The sequence below is a fragment of the Synchiropus splendidus genome, chromosome 1 (assembly GCF_027744825.2).
Source record: "Synchiropus splendidus isolate RoL2022-P1 chromosome 1, RoL_Sspl_1.0, whole genome shotgun sequence".
NCBI classification, from domain to species: Eukaryota; Metazoa; Chordata; class Actinopteri; order Syngnathiformes; family Callionymidae; genus Synchiropus; species Synchiropus splendidus.
This window is the reverse complement of record NC_071334.1, coordinates 55,406,296-55,428,534: the sequence shown is the minus strand read 5'-3', so window position 1 is coordinate 55,428,534 and position 22,239 is coordinate 55,406,296. Positions and strand designations below refer to the sequence as shown.

The window sequence follows — 22,239 nt, the reverse complement described above, 5'->3', positions numbered from 1 at the left end:
TTAACACTTCCCTGCTAAGAAACAACAATAATGCAGAACACATTGCTGTCCATTAAAATACAGGTCATTTAGCAGATGCTTCTGTTTAAAGCAACAAGCGGATTGATTCTCTGTGAGCAAAAAAAAAAGATCTTCAACAGCAGATATAGTCTATTTCAGGTTCCAGTCATGGACAGTTTATTCAATTTATAGGGAGCTAAAGGACGATTAAGGGAGGATTGATTATGTCTGCTTTGATTTGACATCTCTGGCTTTTGTTTTTGTTATAAGTCGCGATGCCATGCTGTGATGAATGTTTGGATGCTGCCTCTGTATCCAAGCCTGTCTCCTAACGTTGATGTCTAATTAGCGCTGGCTGCAATAAAAGGCCTGTCGTCTAAACTTCGGTTAACATGAGCTGTGATGCTGCGGTGCAAATGGAGTGTGAGAGGCAGGCAAACAACACTCATGCAATAAAGACTGACAGGGCAATTTGAGTTTTTTTTTTTTTGTGTGATAATGACGCATCACTAGGAACAACTTAAAAAAACTGTGCCAATGTTAGATGATCATGTTAACACTGCTATGTTACAAGGTAGGATGTGTGTTGAATCCTGAGGGTGCTGCTCAACGTGATGTGCATGTGGAATATTACTTTAGTAAAGCAGACAGGCATCTGAAAGACCAAAATACGACTGTTGCAGGACTTGGAAATTATTTTTAATTTATGCATAAACGACTGGAGTCACATTAACCAGCAGCAAATGATTGGGCGAGGAAAAGATGATACATTTTGTTGGCGGTCCGGATAACCGTCTGGATCCAGGAAACTTTGTCTGTACGTCGTCCTGAACGCACCATGCTGCGTTCAGGACGTGCTACAAAAAATGGTATGTCATGTTGACAATCAAATCACTTATGCTACTTCCATGCGACTGTAGTGTGTGTTGCCCATTTGACATCGATTGCTGCAGAGGACTGAAGAAGAAACTCAACTGCTTGGCAGGGGTCTGTACTATCTGAGTGTTTAAGCAATATGTAGTTGGGGAAAATGAAAGAGTGTGTGATTGTGTTTTCCTGATATTAGTCATCTTGCAGATGTAGCCAACATTTCCCTCGTTGTAAAAAGAGAGCGTGTCTTCAACACTTCATCATTGATTATTCATGGGCCTATGAGGTTCTGAAACTGCTGTATATTACCAGCTTTCCCCGAAAATGGTTTATCTTAATCTTCTGTTCACTTGGGATTAAAAACTGAAAACAAAAGATTTGAAAAAAACGTTGTTGCAGTAGACTTGTGCTCAGTAGAAAAGGGAACAAAATGTCTGAATACCTCATGAAGCTGTACAGTATTTTTTTTGCACCCACTTCACACATGAGTAATAGAATTGTGTCTCGTAATTATTTCATGCCTTGAGAAGACACCCTCTCCCCGCGTTTAGGTCAGTGTGTGTTTGTTTTCCAGTGGTTGACATTTAACATGCTCATCTGCTTGAGTGAAACTATGCATGTTTTCCTCTGCACATTTTAATGAAATGAAAAATAATCATTGAATTTACTTGTCTTACACTTATCTGCCAGTGTTTGTGCTCACGTTTGCTGGACGAAGTTTAATGTTTCCCTGCCATTGGTTTACAATAAGGGTCAGGTGTTGGATGCAAGAGCGACACTTTAGCAGCACTCACTGTGTGGATGAGCAGAATTCACATTATCTGTGTTCATTAAAATGAGGATTAGTAATTAAAGGTAGTGAGTGTAGGTGTTTGCTCGTGAAGCTTGCACATACTTTGTGGTCTAATTCTCGACAACACTGTGCGGAGCCCAGAGAGTGTTGCAGTAGAGTGGCTGGTTATCAAATAAGTGGGAACAACAAGCGAGCATCACATTACTCAGCAATAATTGAAGAAGGCCTCAAGAATATGTCTCAACATTGTCTCCTGTGAGAACAACGTGTTTTCTGTTTCTGTTATTGTTGTGTGAACACTTTACTCTTGTTGCTCTTTTGGAAAGGGCAAATAGGAATGACCATTTGTTTTGTGGGTTTGGATTTGTTAAAGACTCTTGATTTTGTTTCATATGACCTGGAGCTTTGTTTGTAAATGTGAGTTGCAATTTCTCATGCAGTGAGAAATTGCATTTGTGTCTGTTGGCAAGATAAGTTTAAAATTACTGAATTTAAATTAGATTTTTTTTTTTTATCTCATTTAGTCGGCTTTTATGTTAGTTACAGACTAATACCTGACAAACTAAGCCTGGATGTTTTAGACTGCTATGCCTGCTGAAGCCTCTTTCTTAGATTGTCTTCTGCATGATGAACAGCAGTGATTTTAAGGCTTTGTTCTTTCTGGTTTGTGCCTTGTTTTCAGTGGATTTGCTAAACTGTGGCTTGCTGTTGTCCACAGAAGATGTACTATTGGCTTGATTGATCCCTGATGTTTAGCTAGATGTGACAAGGATCTGAGAGAGAATTAGCACAACTAAGGTGAAGTCATGTCTCTCAGCAACAAATAAATGTAATGTATTGCTTGCATGTGATAGGACAATGATGATTTTTGGTTTTGGTAGGTTTTTCCAGGATTTCAAATATTGCTTATCCACAGCATGTGCATTAGCTTGCTGATATATGCAAATTTAGGTTTCTTATAAAACCTCAAGGCTATAGGTTGTTGTTTTTTTGCCAGTTTTGCATTCTGGCATGTTCATATAGTTTAAATATGTGAGATATTTTTTATGGTGCCCTCTGCTGGATTATATTATTATCCCCTCGAAAGGTTATCCAATATCATATATATTTACGGGACATAATTTGCAATCTCAGTAATGTCTGTTGGGTTTCCCCCCACAGGGACTGAATGTATGCACTATGGGTTAGTGGGTCGCCCAAAACTTGTGGAAATGAGTGAATGATGGCTTTGAGACGTGCTGTTTGACATGACCGAAAGACTTTTATCCATCTAAATTCAATGGTTTATTACTGACACAGTTTCTGGACTTAAATTACAGGTAATTAATTGCAACAGAGACATTAACCTAAGTTATACAAAAATCAGTGCATTTAACTTCTTGTATGTTTTAGTTCGATTTCAACGCCACTAGCCCCATATGAAAATGTGAAAGTTAGAGTTGAAGGCATAAAGTAAGTTTTTCACAGATGACCCAAAGTTTGAGAGGGAAGGAAATTCACTCGTCTAATTTGTTTATTATGATGTCACCAGGCAACGGCCAGAGTGCATTACATAACTTTTATTGATTGTTTGGCTGATCCACTGGAGATACTCTTCCTCATCTCTGGCGTCCGTGATGTGCTCGTGCAAAGTAGTAACTACATCAAGCTCTATATTTGTGGCTTGTGTGTACATCATCAGTAGGGTAAAACTGACTTGTCTCAGGATGGTCTAAATCCAGCTCATGTATGAACAATCCATTGCTTGGTGAATTCGGCTTCCAGTGACTGGAAGGGCAGACATCCAAGGAACAAAATGCGACGTTTAAATGCCGGACAAAACTGGAGTAACCAAACATAAACTAGCCCTGGTGAGGTGCGCACGGAAATGGATGGTTCCAAACACTGAAAGATAAAATAAAAATCAAATTGAAGTGGATGATTTGCTGGAGAAGGTTCAGCCGTGCAAAACAAATAATCTGTGTTGCTTAACAGAGGGACTTATCTTCTCTGGGCGACAGGTTGGCTTCATCGATTGCTTTCATACGAAACCTGTGGGCATTTGCGGTCGTTTTCAGAGCCCGTTTGTAACAGACTATGGTCTGTCTCAACTTGCGTCATTAATTTCTTCTGACACTTTATATCTTTGGGTCAGAAGAACAGGGCTGCATTCCCAGTAGCACAATTAGAACATCTTGCCGTAATGCCACAGTTTGGCATTTCTTCTCTGATGCTAACACTGAAGAGCTTTTTTGGCTGCATTCTAACGTATGCACTGACAGAATCTACCTCCTATGATGCTGTCAAGGCACATTTCTGCGTCTCACTTTGTCTCACTGCGCTAGACTTGTTCACTATGAAATAGCTTTACATTTATTTAGCTTATTTCAACAGCATCAACTTTGAATACAGTTGCAGGGATATGATCATTTCATACATTTATTCATTTATGCATTGTTCTAGAAGCGTGGTTCTTTACTATCGGTGTGTTCATGACAAGGACAGGAAATGAAACTGTTCAGTCATGTTCTGATGCTCTGATCGCTGGTACATTGTCCCAGTCAGTTTCACATCAGTCATAGAATAGTAACTGATGAGAGCTTTGCAAGCCGCAGCTGTCACATTTCCTTCGGTTATGTTCAAGTAACTGAAGCGGAATCCTGTTAATGCATGATGATGTATACATCATCATCTGCTCATCTGATTTCCGCTGCGTTTGTCCTATAAAATAATATGGAATACAGATGATTATAGGACCTCAGGTTAGCTATTTTTTGACCAACTTTTGGTTGCTTTTATGTCTATGATCTCCAGTATATACATACATAAAAGTATTGATAATAGGTTTCCTTCCCACTTGAGACTGAAACACTGGGCAATATCTGGCGTGTTGGTTGTCTTCTGTGGATTTGGGGTCACTTGAAGTGTCTGTTAGACTAACTATGACCTCTGAACTTTCATACTTGGCTGAGATTCTATCATGTCAGACAGAGTGGGAGCGTTGTTGTGTCGCAGACCTCAGAAAATGTGAAAATTGAAGTTGTTTACTGTGTGCTCAACTTCTTTTGACACTATATTAACCACAACAAAACATTCACCTTGTTGATTAAATGAAATCAGGGTAGGACTGTGCTCTGAAAAGACAGGCCAGTTTTAAATAAGTGAATTACTTTTCAACAGCGTTAAAAGATGAAGTCACAGCTGGATATTCTGTGAGTCTTGGTGCGTGGTCCATTAGTTCACTTCTCCAAGTAATCACCAGGATAAATTCTCATGCTTGAGTTATTGGAAACTCTTTCTTTTTGCTTTATATATTTTATTTATTTTATTCATCCATCCAGAGTCTGTTTGTTACTGACTCGAGGTGAAATAAGGGACTGAGCATCAAGTCAAATGAGCAAGTGGCGCAGTGATGGGTTGGGTCGAGGGCCTTTTGTTGTTTTGAACATCAGAGGCAGACTGACAGCATCGGAGGGCTTTTGTAACCTTTTGGTTTCTTTTCTGTTCGCATTTATTAGGTGGGATGCACATGATAATCCACGAACAGCCAACTTCTATTCTCTTATAAAATTAATCTATTGTAATTCCAAAGTCTGAGGTGTGATTTGAGTAAATGTTTAATGTGCTTAAGTGGGGAGAGCCGGCCACTCCTGACTTTGACAAGGAATAGAATGTAGCCAGTCATGAAGTGCATCAAATTAGAAACAAGCAAAAGGGGAGTTTTGATATTTACTTATTTGATAAAAACACTAGTTTTTAATTCCGTAGGGTAAATCTTTTTCTCATCTGGAGTTCCCTGGTCTCAGGCGTCCGGTGGCAGCATGCGCAACTTCAGCTTTTATTATGGTAACACGTTTTTCTTTCGGGCGTTTTAAATTTAAAAACACCATCTATGTTGCATGCATGTTGTGTTCATGTTGTGTGGTTGTTGCGATGTCTTTTCTTTGTTTATTACATCTGATAAATACCTGCAATTTCTCACTTGGAGGACAAATCAGTGGTGCTGCAGAATCTTGATGCGTTGGGTATGTTGAGGTATACGGGGATCTGAGTTCTTGATCATTCTTGCATATTAGCAATACTGTATGTGATTCTATTGGATGGTGGAGAAAAGCAAGAATATCTTCATCTGAATGTGTTTCACTTTATCGAGTCTACATGTGAAACTCAAGACTAGAAGGACCAAATATGGCTTAGCCAAGTCTTTTAACCCAAGTGCTTCACTAATATTTTTGGCTTAAGAATGTTAGAAAAATTAGGTCACATCTAATGCCTAGCAACATCATGACCCTTGAAGATTCTAGTGCTCAAGCTGTGTTGTTCTTGTTGCTTTCCAGAAAGCAAAGATTATAAATGTAACAATGTGGAAAAAGTAGCAAAAAGACATGGCGTTGAAAAGACCTTTGATGAGGCAGGTTGTATGTTTGTAAAATGTAATATGTCTGTCAGTAAACGCAGAGATGCTTCATTAAAATGGAGACTGATGTGGTATTTTGTTGAGACTAATTTCCTGTTATATGCTGAATAAATAGATATTTTCAACAGTTAAAGTTTGGCTCCTTGATTGAGTTTGTTAACTAGTCAGATGTGTCTGTAGAAACATGTAGCTACTCTCAAAATTCCCTCAACTCTCAAAACCACTCTGCTCTGTTAGGATCGCAGACATAAATTCATGACGATATATATATGAGGCGAATGAGGTGAGTAGTGTATTATTATTTCATCTCCGGGTATAACAGAATTAAATATAAAATTAATTTAAAATTCAATCAATCATGGCATGACATTTGACGCCAACTCGTGGTTGTTATCCACAACATACTCTATCTATTATATTCTCTTGCTAGATGTATTTTTAAGGAGTGAAATGGGAGCTATTAGCTCCCTCTATTTTGTTCAAGCTTTGTTTCTCTGCCCATCAAGAGCCTTGTTTGTTTGTGGATGACTGGCGGTGAAAGAAGGGACCGAGAGTCAAGTCAAATGAGCGAGGAGCGCAGTGACTGATAGAGTCTGAAGCTTTTTTGGTCGCCTTATAGCCCACAACCTCAGTGGGCTGACGGAACCTTTTCTTTTTTTTAAAAGAAGTCTTTTGTTTTCTTGTTTTGTCATATCTCCTGCTCGTCGTCTAATTATTAACAAATCCTTAGAGTTTGCTTTGATAGCGGAATATACAAGTGCAAATCATGATGTGGAGACGTGACGAGATGTGTTCTTTTCTCATATAGATAAATATCTCCATGTAGATGGTGTTTCATAAACAAAGAACAGCTGTATAAATACTTCAAGTCTTTAATATAGTAAGGCTCAAACAGTCACAAAAAACTCATACTTTCAAAGGGAATAAAAGCTCAATAATCCTGTCAACATTGTTTAAGCCCATGGCTCAGTATTTCATGAATGTGGCTTCATTTATAATTGTGTTTTTAATCGACTTACAATATACATGAAAATGTTTTTTTTTCTACCTCCATCACCTTGTCAGCTCTATATCGTTTCAGTGCCCCCGTAGTCAAACATTTCTCCTCTCTTTTCTCAGCCCTGGTCTCTGTATACTTTTCCCACTGTCCGCTGCTGCCATTTTTAAAACTTTACTCCTGTTTTTATGTCAGTCAAGCTGGATGTTTCACCCTGCCAGCTGCTCCATGTAGCTCCTCTCATGCCCTCTGTTTCTGATGTCCAAAGCCGACAAAAGCCTCCTCTACCGGGCTTAACGCCAGTCAGGTTACCCTTTCTCCTTTCTCGGACCCCTGAGGCTTGCAGATCAAACAAGTGACAGTTTGTTGAAGCAGTCTGGCTGCCGTGGTTACATGAACTGTGGGTTGTTGTTGATTTGTATATTTTTCAGGTTAGGTTATGGATTTGTACTACACATGATCACATGTACGGTTTTCTTCTTGTGCTTTAATGCCGTAACCGTAATTTCCGAACTACAAGCCGCTACTTTCTTCTCGCGGTCTTAGCTCTGCTGCTTATACAACAGTGCGGCTAATATATGGATTTTTACAGGCTGAAATCAAACTAAATCAGAGCCAATGAAATTTATGAAATCGGAGGCTTTTTTAAACCCCTCAAAATGCACTGTTTTCGCCTGCGTGTCCACAGCTCCGTCATCAGAGTCGATCTCCTAGAGGTCTTGAATTGGGAAGCAGCCGCTGAGATCGGCTGTCCAGAACTTTGGACACGCAGGCGAAAACAGCGGATTTTGATGCCTTTAATGTGAATAAAAGATGTGAGATGACAAAGTGCATTCGGCTCAAAAGTCTGACGTGAACACAAGCGAGTGGGGTTTTGGCCACTGACTTCATCCAGGCTGGAGAGCAGCACCTTGTCTCGGGAAAATCTCCACACGGGGTGAGCTTCTCGCCTCATGTGACCCGGCGCTAGATGCCGGAAACTATGTTTACAGTGCGACTCCACACAAATCATATCAAATCATCATAAATGCTGGGCAGTAAAATGTCTGATTGCTGTCTGGGCGGACAACATTGTTCAAAAACAACTTTGTAAACTCCCTGAACACTGAGCTGTGCAGCCGGGAGCTGCATCGCAATCATTGGTTGTATTTGAATGAATTTACCTGTTTATTATTATTATTATTATTATTTTAATGCAGTTAAATTCCCACCCATTGACCCCTCACTTTCAGCCAATCTCACACTCCCAGCTGTGATCAAAACTTGAGATGCCTGTGTTAGTTTAAGTATTTGCCGGCAGAAGTGTCACCTTAACATCCAATGAGGTGCGGAAGAACAATGTTCATACATTTAGCTTTTTAATATATGCCTACCCGATGCATTACCCCCGACACAGGGGTGTCAAACTGATGCAAAAAGGCTTGCAGTGGGTACAGATTTTGGTTTCAACCCTGTAAGCATGTATAGGTTAGCCAGTCAAGTGTCAGCTGATGCAAACAGCACCAGACTGATAACCAACGGATTACAGCCTTCAGGCACCTGCTTGGAGAGAAGGTGTCCCCTTGGTTGTTTGGGAAAAAAACCTTACGATGCCTTGCTGATTGATCACAAAAGAGCAACTTTCTAACCATAGCCAAGACTTTATGGGCCATCCCCCATTTTGTAGTTCTTTGTAGTCGTCGCTCATTCAATGTAAATGGAGTAGTCCTTGCGAGGTGGCCATTTTGCAAACTTTACCTTGTCATAACTATGAAAATAGAAACGTTTTCAATTTTAATTTGATGCAATGATACTGTACTAGCCTGAGGAAAAAAAGAGGTAGTCTTTTTCCAAGCATATTATATCAACATATTGTAATCTTCATCAAAATCCATTCCAGCCAAGTGTGGGTGCTAACAATAGAAATTATGTATCATCCAATATCTTATTCACAAAGAAGGCCAGGACCAGCTGTGAACCCCAGCAACAGGTACAACACGCATGTTAAGTTCAAGTTGACAAAGAGGGGAGAAGACAGGAGGAAAAGTGACAAAATGAAACAATACAACAGTATAACAGAATATGATGTTAATTAATTAATGTTAATTGTACATGTAAAGCTCGAATTATGTTGTGTTTTCTTGTATGGCAGTAAGACCTGCTTGATTTTGGGACTCTTTTTTGCTAATTGCCCCCAAATAATAATCTGGATCAAATCGGAGAATAAAGTGAGAAAGTCACTTAAAAGCAGGTAAAATGCTTTCAGACTGAAACACACAGAACTGGAAGATGAGCTGGACGGAGTAAGATCTCCATTGTGACCCAAAGCTGAAAGCTGCTTCCATGAGCAATAGCTAAAAGAACACTGAGGCGTGAGTCCCTGTAACCATAGCAACATCCCAGGAGCCCTGTGACGGATGGATAATAGAGTGAGAGAGGACTTTCTTTTCTCTTTTTCAACCCTCCCTCTTTGCTTTCCCTCCTTCTCCCTTGTTCTCGCTTCCACTCCTCTCTTGGACAGTTGGTGTGATCTTCACATACTATGGGATTTTCCTTGACTCTATCCGCTTTGTTTTTCATCTTTCCCATGCGCCTCATAAAGTTTAAATCCCGGCCAAGCGGAGAGGCCGCGCCACACGACTCTTCACTCCACTTGACGTCTGTTTGAGTCACTTTTATGGACTCTCCCAACTACGGCTGGACTTCACGTTGAAGAATTTTGTTTTTGCTCGAGAAGATATGTGTTCGAGAGGCACAGTTTCAGCCCGTGATTCTTTTGTCTATATTTCAGAGGCTGTGCTGTCAAACCATGGTGCTGCCCCCGAGACCAATCGCCCTGAGAATATGCAATGCTTAACGGTGAGTAGGAGTTCACCTGATTAACCCTTTGTTTCAGCATGTTGAAGCTCTTAGAGAAAGCAAAGCAAGGGTTTACTCCTCTAAGTTCTTGTTCTTTGTAATGTCTTCTCTGTTTTTATGAAGCAAAAGCCTTATGTCTCACTGAATCGTTTTTCTACCCCATAATACCGATGTCTGAGTTGCATGTGATTTCTACATGAATAGATGAAGCCTAAAAGCGATAGCTGATCCGTGACACTGCTCTGTGGCCAACAAACTCATCATGCATAAAGAGTCAGCCGTCAGAATGATATTTTCTGCTGAAATTCCACCCAACACATCTTCAATAACCATGACAACTAATTGAATCATGTCTTTGAGCTCCGAGCAGTGAATGGAGCAACATGCCATTTCTTGAAAGGCAATATTTGTCAGAAGCTTGAGTTGCATGTGAGTCACATGCGGAGCAGAAGGAAGGCTTGTCATGAAAATGGCTTAAAGAGAATTGTGCTGCCAAACGTGAAGTTGGTTCATCACTTATTACTTATTTTCGCTGCGCAGCCCGGTCGTCATTTCAAATAGCACTAATAACAGAAAAGCCCTCGCGATTCAAAAACTATCAATTGAACCTTCAGCGTCTGTACGATATTTTACGATGCTCATATCACGAAAATATCTTATCTCTTTCCTTATTGGAAATATACCTTTTAAATGTGCTATGTTTTATTTAAATATTCTCTCTAAGTAAATTAATCATTTTTTGTTGGAATTGGAACTATGCAGAAGTTTAAAATGCTACATCAATTTTATATTTTCAATTTTTTCAGAGACAGTTCTTTCTGACTATTGAGCCATGAAAGAGAAAATTGCTGACAGTCATGTTTGGGACAGTTACAGTGCTGATGACTCAATGCTCAGATTCCCTCGAGAGATCTGCGTTATTCATGAGTGACTTGAGGTCAAGGCAGTGGCCCAAGTACAATCCAAAAGTTTTTTGGGGGGGACATATTTATGTCCTGTCAGAGTCAGGGATTTTCTGCTGCATGTTACTCATACATTCACAGTTTAAATCATTTAGAATTCTTAAAGCACGAAAAGGCATGATTGCCTTTTGGACAATACAGACCAAAACTAGACACTTGCATAATATTCAAGGCAAATAAATGGTTCTGCGCTCTGCTTAATGGAGCTGGCCATTAGATTTTCCTCGCAGAGAACGTCTGATTTGCTTCAAATATTCTGTGCTTGTTTAAATTTTCGAGGAATTTATTGCTGCATGATTTGTCACTTTTTTGGCAAATTCCTTCAGTAGTACTTGGGTAGTTTCAAATATGTCTGCTGAGAGCAGAATAAAACATTTGAGGGAAGCAACAATTCTAAAATGGAAAGTAAAAACTCCTGCATACATGCAATGAAGGAGTTATGTTTGTACCTGATACAGAGCTGTTCTAAGATCAAAGTTGTCAAGCTGTATAAAATATGATATACAGTTGGGAGCGATCGCTCCACTGAAGATCAGAGCTCTGATGTTTACTTGGGTCAGTGATAAGCACTGTAGTTCAGAGTTCCTTAAGTCCTATGCTGAGCCATCAACTGGAAATTTTCGCTCTTTATTTGTAACCCTATTATTTGACTCAAAAAAATGCCCTAAGGTTTGAATGGTGTGTATGTGTGTGTGCCCTGCGATGGACTCACGATCTGTCTGTATTCCCGCCTCTCGCTCAATGGGGTAGGCTCCAGCTCTCCCCGCAACCCAGAACCCGACTAAGCGGTGGTTAATTGACGATGAACGTATGTATGTAGTCTTATCTTTTTCAACACAAAGTGCCTTTACATAATAGTTTAAGTTTAGTAAAAGTTTAATAAAAGTTTCAGCATTGTCTGCATGAGTAAATGTTTTTGTGTTTTTCTGTTTTGGTTTTAATTTTTCTGAAATAAACTGAATGGATTTTATTACGAGATGCCACCAGTCACATAAATAAACTCTGTATGAAAAATGACATGCACACATTTCTATGCATCTGCGCTAAATATTGTCAACAGACTTCAGTTCTACACTGACACGCATTATTACACCAGCTGTCCCTCAGCTCAAATAGTCCCTTTGCAGCTAGAATTACTGATCTTGCTGCACACTACCCAGGTTGTCCAACAACAACTTGGAGACAATTAACATTAGATCACTAGATTTTCATTCATTTATGTAATTATGCTGTGTATACAATGTTTGGTGGACTAGATTAACTGTTTTTTCCTGTCATTTAAATTTAATAATTCAGAGTGGAAGAAAACCCTTGCTTCTCCTGTCCCATCCCGCCACTCATGTACTGTAGATTGTGCTTATTGACGAAACCAGACACATGGAGTAGTTTCATGTGAACATCATTCACACTAACTTTTTCTAATTGGCGATTCCCATCCAAACTGACACTGAAAATGCTAACTTCTTTAAAAGCCTTTTATGGCAGAGGTGTCAAACCCACTCTCACAAGCGGCCATTTCAAATGGTGACCAAGTCAAGGGCCAAACAAAATATCATTGCCCCTTCAAGGGTTTTTTAACAAACCCTCTGTGGGTCGCTTCAAAGCACGTAAATTGTTAGGGAAATTCCTGATAGAAAGTCATGCGACCTATCATTCATCAATGCGAAAATTAAAAGTATCATACACAATTTAAAATTTAAAATTACTCTCCATTTTTATATGCCCAATTTCTTACACTATAAAATAGTAATTTATGTCAGAACAGAACACAGTTCTCTAACTATTGACTTCATGCAAATTTTTGGTGGTTTTTGATTTTTCACCTGCGCTGCTGATAGATAAACTCAAACTTTAGACTTTAAGAGTTTCTTGACTGAGAAAGTCTTGATCTCTGAACAGTACACTCTCATTATGGCTAGCTCGCTTTCTTCCTTGTTTCATATTATTGTAACCATTGTAGCATATTGCAGCCGCCAAGACAAGTGAATTGGTTGCTGCTGCTGAACAGCTTAGATAACAGCACTGGGAAAACCTTTTTGCAATGGGAGTGGATGTTTTCAGGAGTTTGTTTTAAACTATGCTAGGCTACTTCAGTCATGTTGGTTGCAGTAATCGCTTTAGTTAAATGGTTGCAGTTCATGGTTTGATTGTGACTCAAGTTGCCTGTCATTTCTGCCCACTGAGTAGATCCAGGTGCCATTGAAGTTCCAGGATGTGAACTGTGGGGAAGTCACCGTAGCTAATAAGCCTTGTGTTGCAGAACAAACGCAGGACCACACACACACTTTCCTGCCTCTGGACTGTATGTGCGCATGAACAATGCTTTTATGTGTATCGTGCTGTCAACTTTAAAACTGCCTTTAGTCACCTGAATTTTATTGACAATGGAATTGAATAGCCGCTGATTTAGGATTGCTGTAGCATTGAGCGTTTAATCTGAGCGAGTTCTGCATTTTTTTTCTTTTTCACTGGCCTCCTTTCCCCACTGGCTCTTATTTTCTCTTTATCTCTGGGTGAATCAGAGTAACAGATGATTGTGCAGTTTGTATGGGCCAGTCTCAGGGGAGAGTCGAGGGAGGCTGAATGCACATTCACAGACTAAATTAAGGGAGAAAAGAAAACCTTTTAGACTCTCTCTTCTTTTCTTTACCCTTGTTTGATTGCCTACTCCATGTTCCCTGCCAGACCGCTATGTATTTTCTGCTGTACGATCATGGCCTCGTCCTCCTCCTCCTCCACACTTTTTTCCTTTTGTAACCCCACGGTCATCACCCCGACGACACTGAATTGCTTTGGTATCATGACCTGCCCTCTCTTTTTGCAACTCAAACATTCTTTGTATGAGAATAGTTTTTAAGAAGAATGATTTCTGTAATTTACGGGAGGCTTTTTGAAGGTCTTGGACTCTTTCAATATTGGTGAAGTTAGAGTTCTGTATTGACAAAAGAAAGGGAGACGGAAAGCCACAAGGACTCTTGTTGTCCAAGCTGACCAAAACTGAAATTTTCCTTTGGGCTTTTGGTACTAGGTCGGAGTAAATAACCAGTGCTGCCACTGGAAGTAGAGTTTGCTGATAAATTGATATTTTTAAAGATATTTTCCAAGTCATACGTGTTGGTGCAGATCACCGGCGATACTCCCTCATTTTCTGATGTCGGCGTCGTGTAAACACGTTAAGCAAATGTCACAGAGAGAGAGCTCAAGAATATTGACAAAAGCCTCACCCTGGACACCATCGTGCCATGTTTGACTTCAAACAGTCAGCTAGTATTAGCTCCGAAACATTACTCTGACTATGAGTGTGACACTCGGGTCGGTTGTCAACAATGGGAAGAGGAGAGTGGTGAGTAAAGAACGGACAGGGAGGTACAAAACTCTCACGACAGTTTCTTGAGGTTTGAAGGTCTGACGAAACTGGCAGTCATATGATGTCTTTTACCTGAAGTGTTTACGAATGTTGTACTTTGCTGTGTTGTTCTGGGCTTCAAATGTCACTATCAATATTGTGAAGTGTGAAAGGAACTCCTGACAGGAAATGCTGACCGTAAAAGACAAAGAAAATTGTGAACCTATTTCATTGTTCGTCTTGTCATTTAAACTTTAAGTGTGTTTTCACAGAGGGCATGTTTTTTTAGTCCTCACGAAGCAGATCATGATGAGATCTGTGTTTATTTTGATTTAATGGCTGTAGAAATAAAACAAGGGACATCAGTGAATTTTCTTTCTCCCTTCTTCTGAGATAAGTTGCCTTCAAGTCGTCTTCAAGTTAGTCATTACTCAGAATTTGACTGTGTAATGAAATAAAAACGTTTAGTCCCAAGATGGTAAACTGAAAACCTACAAAACATCTGAAGAGGTGACTCATGCCCATCGGTACATAGTCAATGGTATATGAACAGGAATGAGGAGTTCTACCTTCAGAAACCATATAAAGTTGTTGACTCCTTTTCACTTATGTGTATTTGCTGTGAAGTGGGATTGAAGTAAACGTCCTCCCGACCAGCCGTTTAACCAAACTTAAAGCAATCAAATGTGCGCTGCATATAAGTGATCCTGATGCTGACATTTATTGGCCAGATTCTCTGCTTTCAGATGGTGATATTTTCTTAGGTGTAAAGGTCATTTAACAGGTGAAAGTCCTATCCTCTTCGTGGCAACATGATTGTTAATGAAGGCTTGAGATATTGCCGCAATATTTCAGCCTAACCTCCCCAGAACTGTGTCATTAAAAAAAGTTGGGAATGTTGCAACGTCACCCTCAACAGTTATGACATCAGTTGCATTTCTTCTTCCTTATTATACAAAGCTGTGGCAGAGATGTGTCTACAGATCAGAGATGTAATGCGTGATTCAAGTGAGTTAGTTCAGCGTCTCGCATTGCTATAGTCTCAACGCTTATATGTGCGCATGAAGAGGTATTTTCCGATACTCTACAGCAATAGGGGAGTTAGGAATAGAACTGAGCCAAGTCTCAGTCATTCAACTCAAAAAAGCTGGCATTGCAAAATAGAATGAAAAAGTATTTATCATTATCATTTCTGCAAGCTAAATGAATTCTGATTTAATTGCATGAACATTAATGAGGACATGTATGCTTGAGAGCAAGGTTGATTTGTTAGACTTGAACTTCTTCCAGTTCACTTGATAGCTAGTTGCACTTTACTGGGTTCTGGCTTTAGAATCGCCCTTTGTGCTGTGTGCCTTAGCAGACGCCTCCTCCTTTGATGGCTGTTTATTCAGGTCAGAAATCAAGAGATGGGGAGTGAAATCCCACACTGGCTTCGTCTGGCCCCTGTACAAGCTTTTCACTCGCCTCATTCACGTCTGCACCTATAGACAAGTTTTGTTCTCTCGCTAATCCTTCTGCCTGTTTGGAGGCGAACAGCTCAGTATGAAAGAGAGAGAAAGTGGTTTTGTGTTCTTGATGGGTAACCCTCGACCTTTACAAAAGGCAAACAGGGTGAAGCTGCCATTTTGATTGGCCAGTAGTCTTTTAAAACAACGACCTTTTCTCTCATTTGTCATCATTTTTAGAAGATGAGAGTAGCATCTTTGCTTCATTAGTTAAGAGCAGTGTTTGCCTCTGTGAGACAGACATAATGAAGAGAGGAAACGCTGGAAATAATGACTGCAGCTAATTCAACAAGTCCACCTCAGTATGGTTTTTCGGCTCTTCCGTGTCATGCAGATGAGGTGTTTGTTGAACCCTCTCACACAGTATGTCCTCATTCCCAGGCTATAGAAAACACAAATAAAACCGCTGTTTGGATAACTGGAAAAAGAGGAGGTATCGTCAGAGTTCACAGACCTGTGAATTTCCGTAGCATGTGGTTCTGAGCTAAGGGGGCGGGGCGGGGGTGTGGGGTGGTGTAGCTGAAAGGAAAAGCAGAGGAAATATGGAAGCTGAAAACATAACAAACAAGCGTCATGTCTGGATGGTGTGTGGGAGCTTACGTGAGACAATGATGAGGTGTTGGTTGCGACTGAACAGTGTGGGAGAGGAAGGCAATGTTCCCAAAGAAGGGATGATCAAACTCCTGCTCGGAAATATGCTCAGGGAAATTTGTCATTATCAATCAGAGACATTTCCGTCTGTACTTGAACTTGCGTCAGGACTCATTTGATAGTCAGTCTCATCAATTTAGGATGAAGGAAAGTACAGTTAAGAGAGGGGGGTGATGTTCAACAACAAACGTAGTTGCCACAAGGAAACTGGTACCGCATTCTTTATTATGTTACATTATAAATTGAGGAAAGCCTTTTTTATAGCATAATATAATACATAGAAAACATTATTTGCCGCCTCATGCATAAGTCACTATTAATATATCTTTTTGTGACAGAGGTGTTCAACAACTGGCATTAAATGTGATGGTGAATTTAGAAATTATAGCTTTGTGATGTGATTAGAAATTTGGTGAATTTTTATTGTAATAAAAAAAAAAATAAGTTAAGCTTAATGAACCCCATCTAGCTTGCAAAAAGAGAAAATAAATCGTAGCCAATTGTGTGTGGACTGGCATACTTCCAACCTGCAAGGGTTTTGATGTCATCTGCAGTCTGTGATGTCACTTTGATTTACTGTCTTTGTAGTAGTCATAGCATGTTAGCATCACAGAGTGGTGTATAATGTGCATGTGACAGACGTAAATATATATATATATATATATATATATATGTATGAGACTTTCTAGACTGTGACATGTTCATGTCCTTAAATAAAAAAAAAAACAACAAAAAATACATTACAACAGATCATCTACAACATACATTTGACTCATTTTTAAATGTTATTGGGGTCTTGAAATGGACACAATAGACTTTGGTCTGGTTTGTTAGATCGTAAAAAAAAACAAGTTGAGAAAGCTGCACAATAGTCCAGATGATTTTGCTTTATGTGTGTTCAAAGGAGGGATCTGCTTGTTGCTTCTATTAGATTCATTCATGCATTTTTAACTTTTACTATGTGTAATATAGTGTGAGTGCTGTGCACTGAGAGCCGTCGCACCTCTTAGAACCTCACAGTGTGGACTCAGGAAGCGAACGGGTCTTATCGGTGGCCGACACACAAAGCTGTCCTGGCCATGGGATGGCGAGGTATGCATAAGTACATGAGTTTATGCTTGTGTGTGTATGCGAACGCAGGGGATGCTGGTGGGAGGCACTTCCTTCTATTCTTCTGCTGTTGAAGCGTTCCCATGAGCGACCCTGCCAGGAGCGACAGTTTGGCCTGAGCAGGTCGTAGCTAGCGCCAGTCTCGTCAGTGTGACGCCGTTGTGAAAAACTGACACAGCTGATATTAGCAATTCATGCAGATGTTGCTGTGTCAAAGACCCTGGACACCGTCTTATTCGATCATTTGGGATCAAGCGAACAGGATTGAAGCTGTGGGACTGATGTTGATGATAATCTTCAGGAGAATATCTACCATGGATTGTCCACAGGTTTGAAGAAAACAAGAACGCTAAGGAGACATTTTTTTAGGGTTTTCGTGGCTGACTTTCCAGTAATCTGACAACTATCTCCATGCTTTGTAACCTGTAAATTGAAAAGTGAATTTAAGAGGCTCTGGAGGCAGCTGAGATGATCCATAACACCCTGAAGACCACTCAGTCTTCAGAAATCAGTCCAAGGACCACCTACTCACCTGCAAGAAGAAGGCTTTGGAGAAACACGGGTTGCAGAAGTGCTAGCCAGGTAGAAAGTCGGCGTCACAGCGTGTGCGTGCTTTCCGCAGACCTTAACACCCGAGGAGGAGGAAGAGAAGGTGTGATGCACACCATCCATGGTCTGTGCCACCTCTGCATCGGATGTAGGCTCCCACAGGTGTGTGTGGTAGACAGAAGTAAGGGATAGTCACACGCTAAATGACATACGAAGGATTTTGTCTGCGTTTTAAGAACTTTCTTTCTTTCCTTTTACCATATGGGAGACAGTGGGAAGATCTAAATTTGTACTGCGTCTTGAATAAACTTGCGATCGTGTTGGGCATCTCTGTAGGTTAAAATCGTCATGAATCTGTTTTCAAGTTATTTTGGAGACTGTGTATGACAAAACTAGCACTGCTGAAACAGGATAGTGTTTGATAATTGTGGATTTTGTTTAAAGTCAACAAGGTCATGTGACAGCATTTTAAGACTGCAGGAGGGGCATGCTGTGGCAAAACAACAACCATGGTTTGAGACCCTGTGACCTTCTGCTCATGGAGCAATGAGTTTCTCTCAAGATTTTGTGTGAGCCATGAAATGGCCTGTTGTGTTGTTATTGTCCAGATAATCCAGATCTAGGCTACACGCTTCATAGGTGTATTCTGTGTCTTCATTAAAGATATATGAGGCAGCCTTCCTCGGTATATTGGCCTCCATGCCTTCTTGACCCTTAAATGCACTTGTGAAGGTCCAAAGGGACAGTGAGAGATGATACATTATCTGTTCTAAAAGAGGACCGACAGTCGCAGAGCTGCGGTATCAGACAATGAGAACTAGGAGGAACGTTACACAATCAAGACTTCCTGTAGAACAGAATATAGACCTGCAACAAATGACATGCACAGCTGCGTTCATAGCCGGGGAGTATTTGAAGAGAAGTGACGAAAATACAACATGACACAGGATCGTGTGTGCGTGTGGGTGGTGTGCTGCCCCATTCTTCGAACATACTGACCCAGATAGCATTGTCTTACTGAGGAAGAGGAAAATGACTTTCTGGTTGTGTGTGTTTCATGTCCTCATGATTAAATTATTAGAGTATAGAGTGAACTGGCACCTGTTGCTACCTCTGCCACACTCGTCCAGTAGTGGCCAGAGATCATCCGGACGGCCAAGATCTTCTCTCTGCATGCAACTCAACAGAGATAAAGAAAAGAAAAAATCAGCTTGGAGACACATGCACATGCTGTTGATGGGCTGCGGCTTTATCCTACTTTTGAAAACATGCATTTATTTATGCAGTGAACTCTGGTTTCCTCAAGTCAGTTCTGATTACCGGTGAATAGATTTTATTCAAGTATCAACTCAGAAATTAACGTTTCATTCAAAGTGGAAATAAGTGCTCTCCTTAATATATATATGGATATATATATATGGATATATATATAAAAATATTAATAAAGCAGGACAAATGTATTTGCCCGTAGTGATATAATTTGTACCCTCATTCTGAAAGTAGAATTGATGACGTACTATTCATAGATAGTATTTAGATAGTGTATAGATCATATTTATTGGAGATTACAATAAGTTCAATAATAATGCAATAAATTAAGAATGGAGGGTTAGTTTTGTACACTGTCAATCTGTCATCAGTCTGATGTGATGGGAATCCAGTAAAACACCATAAGTAAAAATGATGAACCAAACACATGTTAAAGACTGTTGTACCATATTTTGTGGAAGTGAAATTTTGGATTTTAACATAACTTAAAGTAACCACGCAATTGTTAATTCTGGATATTTTCCAGCTGCTCATATATATATATATATATATATATATATATATATATATATATATATGTGTATATATGGTACTTTGGTGCTTTTTATACATAGCAAATTCCAGTGGTGCATCCTGAATACTGTATGAACCACTGACCAGACTGCGCGGCCAGTGGTGCATACAGCTTAAAAATGCACAAGGATCGCTTCTAAACTAGTTTGAAAACGGTGTCCAGCATCGAGACTGACTCATGAAACTAACTGTGATTTCATTGGTTTGATGTGATGAGGACGCATGCCGCTCTTTGGCCTGTTAACATCCATACAATAGCCATGTTGTTATATAAGATGAAGGATTCAGATCATGGCAAAAAAAAAAATCTTATTGTCTGGAAATTACGGTGGTCTATTCAGTCATTATCAAATCTAATAAATATCAGAACAGAATTTTATGTTTGTCTGTTCTAGTACAAATCTTATTTCAAAATGTTTCAGAGCACCAGTTGAGGGATTCAGTGGCTTGTTCGGTCTGTTTGGATTTCATCTCAAGTCAATGTCACATAAAGAGCAAATAAATATGGCGACCACAAGCACTGTGACACAAAGCACTTAAAACTATTGAAGTATGAAAAACTGATTATTCTTGACTTTTTAGGGTCATACTGGCTTCAGGCTTCAGAATAAACACTTATTCTCTCTTTTCCTCTTTTGACTTTGGCTTTTGAGCCCAATTATGCAGTTTACATTTGAAACAAGAGGTATGTTGAGGAGGGATAGACGCGGCTGATGCCCACCTCTGGTTGTCAGAAGATTAGACTGAAAGTGTGAAGTTCTGAACAGCTTTTGGCCAGGCACACTTTTGATAGTTTAACAATATAGAGCCCAGCAAGAAATATGACTGATGAAAATCAACTTGCATCACTGTTGAAGTGCAGAAGTGTTTTTTTATGTTACTTGATCTATTTACAACTTTTTGTGGAGTTTTTGGTTCCTGTATAAAGAAAAAATACCTTATTGAGTTTGTCGGTTTCTTGTCAGTGAAAGAACAACTCTATTCTCGATTCAAAATCTTAAGTGTGTGTTTCTCTAGACCTTTCAACAAAGACTTTTGCTTCGGTTGTTTTTCTCACTGACTCAGCTAATTGGCTTCCCTGGGAAACCGTCGCCAGGACAGTTTTAATAGGAAGTCGAGGCAGAATACTTAATCATCCCCGAGGAGGGAAGTTGATTATTTAGCTTTCACTGGAAGGGAACAAAAGCAAGGGTGGTAAGGTTACTGCAGTTTCATGAATTGACTTCCCTTGTTTTCCGCAGGTGACTATCCTTCGAGGAAAGGATGGATACGGCTTCACCATCTGCTCAGATTCCCCTGTGAGGGTCCAGGCTGTAGATCCAGGTGAGTTTGACACCTGTCTGAATAGTGTCAGCAAAAAGGAATCATGCTTATGCACTAATATAACATGATGTATGGTAAAGACTCAGGAGTCAGAGTTAGAACAGTTAAAGATGAAGCTACTGAGATGCATGGCTTGTGTTCGTGACTTCCTTAATGACTGAATTTCCACCCACAGCGATCAGCTAAGTCTCATATCAATGACTGCAGGAATAATATTTATTAAGCGTCAAATGATGCACTACTTAGGGAATGTTACTGAGTTTCCTGTTGAGCAATAGCTTTCAGTTCCTGCATGCAAGCTCGTGTAATGTCAGCAGCATCATCAAAATCATAAAAGTATTATGAAAGAGCAGAGCACAGTACATTAGCCAAGGTTTTTAATTGTAGTGAATAAATAATTCAATTTTAAGTGCCCCACGCGGCATATAAATAAATGAATGTTCGTTTCATTCATTGTTACTTGATCGCGGTGTAGTATCTTGACTGACCCTCAATTGTCACTCTATATTTATTATTTGTGAAGATGTCATGGCGTCCGTGAGGCTTTTCTTTTCCATCAAGTCCTTGTTTTAAATGATGGCAAGTCAATTCACTTGAGCAGCAGGGAGCACCGGCTGCATGGTGTGAAATTAATTGTGAGGTCATCTTGCCATTTCTTTTTTTCCCCTGTTCTCCACATGTAATACAGTTTTTCTGCTCTGTATTATTTTGTTTGTGCTCATCTTCTGCTGTCTCTCTCCTCTTTCCCACAGGGGGTCCAGCAGATCAGGCAGGTCTGCTGCAGTTAGACACCCTCCTGCAGCTCAATGGTCAACCCGTCGAGCAGTGGAAATGTGTGGACTTGGCTCACGCTATCAGGTGATGACTCACCATCTGATCTGGACCTGACCTGAGCACAGCATAATCCCCTCTCCATGATTTGACACTTGATCTGGTCTGTCAGGTCATTTTCTATTATTCCAGAATGTCAACGATTAATGTGTAAACTTCCAAAAAACTTGAAACTGATTGAATATCTTTGCTTCATGAATTATAATATGAATTTTGTTCGGCT

At 39.9% G+C, this 22,239-nt stretch overlaps 1 protein-coding gene across 7 annotated transcripts in view; it reads left to right on the top strand.

Moving 5' to 3' along the window:
- Positions 1-22,239, top strand: part of rgs3a (regulator of G protein signaling 3a) — a 135,965-nt gene that overhangs the window by 21,552 nt on the left and 92,174 nt on the right. For 6 of the 7 annotated variants that reach the window (XM_053866674.1, XM_053866684.1, XM_053866709.1 and 3 more), the window contains 3 exons: positions 9,827-9,894; positions 21,104-21,185; positions 21,938-22,043. In XM_053866674.1, coding sequence (XP_053722649.1) covers positions 9,827-9,894; positions 21,104-21,185; positions 21,938-22,043 — 256 coding nt within the window. Of the gene's footprint in view, positions 1-9,826; positions 9,895-17,574; positions 18,183-21,103; positions 21,186-21,937; positions 22,044-22,239 lie in introns of those variants that run through there. The other variant, XM_053866692.1, reaches the window with a different exon arrangement.